Source organism: Haliotis cracherodii, unplaced genomic scaffold (genome assembly GCF_022045235.1).
Source record: "Haliotis cracherodii isolate W230 unplaced genomic scaffold, xgHalCrac1.p SCAF_1, whole genome shotgun sequence".
NCBI classification, from domain to species: Eukaryota; Metazoa; Mollusca; class Gastropoda; order Lepetellida; family Haliotidae; genus Haliotis; species Haliotis cracherodii.
In genome coordinates, this window is record NW_027266264.1 from 46,628,599 (window position 1) to 46,631,848 (window position 3,250).

General features: G+C 41.4%; 1 protein-coding gene across 1 annotated transcript; it reads right to left on the minus strand.

Moving 5' to 3' along the window:
• Window positions 1-2,173: 2,173 nt before the first annotated feature.
• Window positions 2,174-3,250, minus strand: LOC139464798 (forkhead box protein D2-like). The gene has a single exon (XM_071246309.1). The coding sequence runs from the start codon at window positions 3,248-3,250 to the stop codon at window positions 2,174-2,176; it is 1,077 nt and encodes a 358-aa protein (XP_071102410.1).

Consider the following 3,250-nt stretch of genomic DNA (forward strand, 5'->3'; position numbering starts at 1 on the left):
GGATTAGGGCTTGTGGGGTTAAGCAATTGTGGTTTGATCAAATACAGATTACCATTTGTCGGTTTCCTGTTTGCTTAGCTTCCTAATTTACCGGTAATGAACAACCAGCTTTATTAAGCAAGCAAATGACGAACATTATCCGATCTTGTGAATTGGCTTACCAGAAACCGCTTATCTCCCTTTACCATTCTCCCGTCAGTGGATGAATGTAAGTAAGATGGCGACAGAGTGGACTTTACTGCACGCGACAGACATTCAAATCCAATTTCACAGAAGGCCGACTTAATACCTTTTAATATGCATATTATATATATACATATATATATATATTTATAAGGGGTATGTAACAAAACGAAAACAACCACATAGTTCTACATGTCTACCTTCATGTCATCTTGTCATGTGCTTTATTTCATACATAAATGATGTAGTTCTAATGAAATTATAGGGTAATTGATTGGAACATCTTAACGTTGTTTTGTGTGTTGTTTTACATCATTCACAACGCACGTGTGTGAATCTCATCTTGTCAAAGCCTTGGTTCATACCAGATTGATTTGATGAGCATGTGGATGCTTTTGAAGATATATTTTCACGATCATTAGGTCTAGAGCCAATTTACACTTAATACTACATGGAATCAAGGTTATCATTTTACATTTATGATCACTATTCCAATATCCCCCACGACCTTCCCCAGGCGCCTGATAATTCTGATATTAATGTTCATAAGCGTACTCACCTTCTCTCAAACTTATTATTTTATACACAAATTGTTTATTCTGCACAGTCACACATTGCATCGTAATCAAGGCAAATCTGGGATTCGAACCCACATCACACTATGTCACTCCATTGACACAGGCCCACATCCACGAGCTGAGACATTGATTATGTTTGTTGCTTCTGCTGGTGTAAACCAATGTGCATGTTTGTGTATAATCGGTTACATGCCTTTGGGTAAAAGTTTAAGAATAATAGCAATAATGTTCTTACTGGAAGAATGGCTAATGTTCACAGGTGTCCACAATGCTAGAAATTCCGCCTGTGTCCGGCTTCTGATGGGTTGGATTTAAGATGGGTACGAGGTGACAAACGTGTTTTCAACTTATGTTACTTAATTACCTTAATCCAATTTAAACAAATGCAAAAATACACGATGAGTCTAAACTATGATCAATTCATAAAAGGGGTTAATTACCGATAGTTCTTTTTCTGTCCTGGCATGTTCACAAGCATGTATAAGTGGATCGGTTTAATATTTAGGAAATAAGCATTTTGTGTTTTAGCGTAGAGTTGGTTAACTGTAGATATAACCATGCAAAATTGAATTCTGAATAAAAGGAGATCACATTGAAAAGGCAAAATGGTTCGAAACAAGACATGACATTGTTTCCTTTGAATTCTTATTTGTATTCACCAAAAGCTTGCAGGTGTCACTATAGGGTGTATGTAATAGATATAGTACTGACACAACTTCTCTGTCTATATCAGCGCGCAAGCAGATACTCGAGTTCTACAAACTATAACGTGACTGCAGATCGTACAAACTCCACCATCACATTCGGAGCAGATTGCACGATTTCATGTAAACTGTCCGGTTCATGCAGTTACGTTTGTTGTTGAAGGCCTGAATTTTGAATGTATACGTTTCACGAAGCTGGAGAGTTTCACGCCTTTATAAACTGTTTACTTTCGAATACTTTATCAGTGTAAAATGTACTCCATCATCACAAAACAGTGACTATCCATTGGACAAAAGTATTTGCCTGTGCTATAAGGGATACTTGTAGCTGAATCGGCTTGTACACCGCAAGGCAGCAGGTCTCGGGGTGCACACGACAGAGGTGTATAAAATACAAATGTACAAATAAGTCTTGTTAATTTCATTTATTATATTTCTATATTTAGTTCACGTTGTACATTATGTAACCATAAGTATTTTACCTGAACGCAACATATTGTTACTGTAAGGCAATATATACCGTATGTTTTCAGTTAAATACACACAATACATATTTGACAATACAGATATGATATTGTCAGTAGTATTGCCATCATATTCAAAGCCACGAATTGTTTGTCATGCACCAGATGTTGAATCAACTTATATTCCTATATAGCACTTGTGTATATCAGTCTTCATTATCGCACCAGCAGGGGTGTATCCACACTAAGCATGGTATGATCTCGTGGACCTTGTGCCCCAACTCTGACTGATGTCGTTTGAAGAATCAGTCATTGACTGTTGTATGTTTGGATACAGGTAGTTGCAGGAAGGGTCAGGTATGCTTAAACTGGGTGAGGGAACTTGTGGCGCGTATGTTCCGGCCAGTGGAGAGCTTCCCGGGGGAGAGCTGGAGAGAGGGGAACCGGTCAGAGAACTGATGATACTTCTGGTGTTGTAGTAGCCGGCTGTAGGAGGAGAGTAGCCTGTAGGAGATCCCATGGTCCAGATACAGGGGTCCGGTTTGCCTATTGTGCTGTAGGGGTGTGTCTGGGTCAGTCCCGGGGGTAAGGAGCCGTGACTCAGGGGGTTGAAGCTTGTGTAAGGAGATGGACCCCCATACAATCCCAATAACTGTCCGTAAGGACTGGCAGGATGGAATGAAGGATCTTCTCGACGTTGCTTTTGTGCGGACTTGAAACGCTTAGAACGACGAAGGAAACTGCCGTTACCAAACATGTCCCCACAAGATGGATGCAGAGCCCACAGGTTACCCTTGCCTGGTTTCCCCGGGGGTCGGGGCACCTTGACGAAACAGTCATTGAGGGAGAGGTTGTGTCTGATGGAGTTTTGCCATCTCCGTTGGTTGTCTTCGTAGTATGGGAATCTCTTGACGATGTAGTTGTAGATGTCTTTGAGAGTCATCATGCCTGTTGTAGAACTCTCGACGGCCATGGTGATGAGAGCCACATAGGAATAGGGAGGCTTCTTGTTGGAAAATCGTCTGTCTTGTTGTGAGAGGGTGGATGTTCCCGAGAAACCGTCCCCTTCTCCGTTCGAGGATACCGATGAGGTAGGAGACGGAAGAATGTTGTCATAATTTGGAGATCCTTGTTGCGTGTGACCTGATCCATGTGTGATCAGGGATCTGACGTCTTCTCCCTCAGTAGCTCCAGATGTCTGAGACACGACTGGGACGGAGTGTTGTGAAGATATGGAGTGATCAGATGGAAGAGGTGTCATCTGCTGTCCCATGAAGGGAGATGTACCTGGGACATACTGGAACATGAATGGGTTATACAT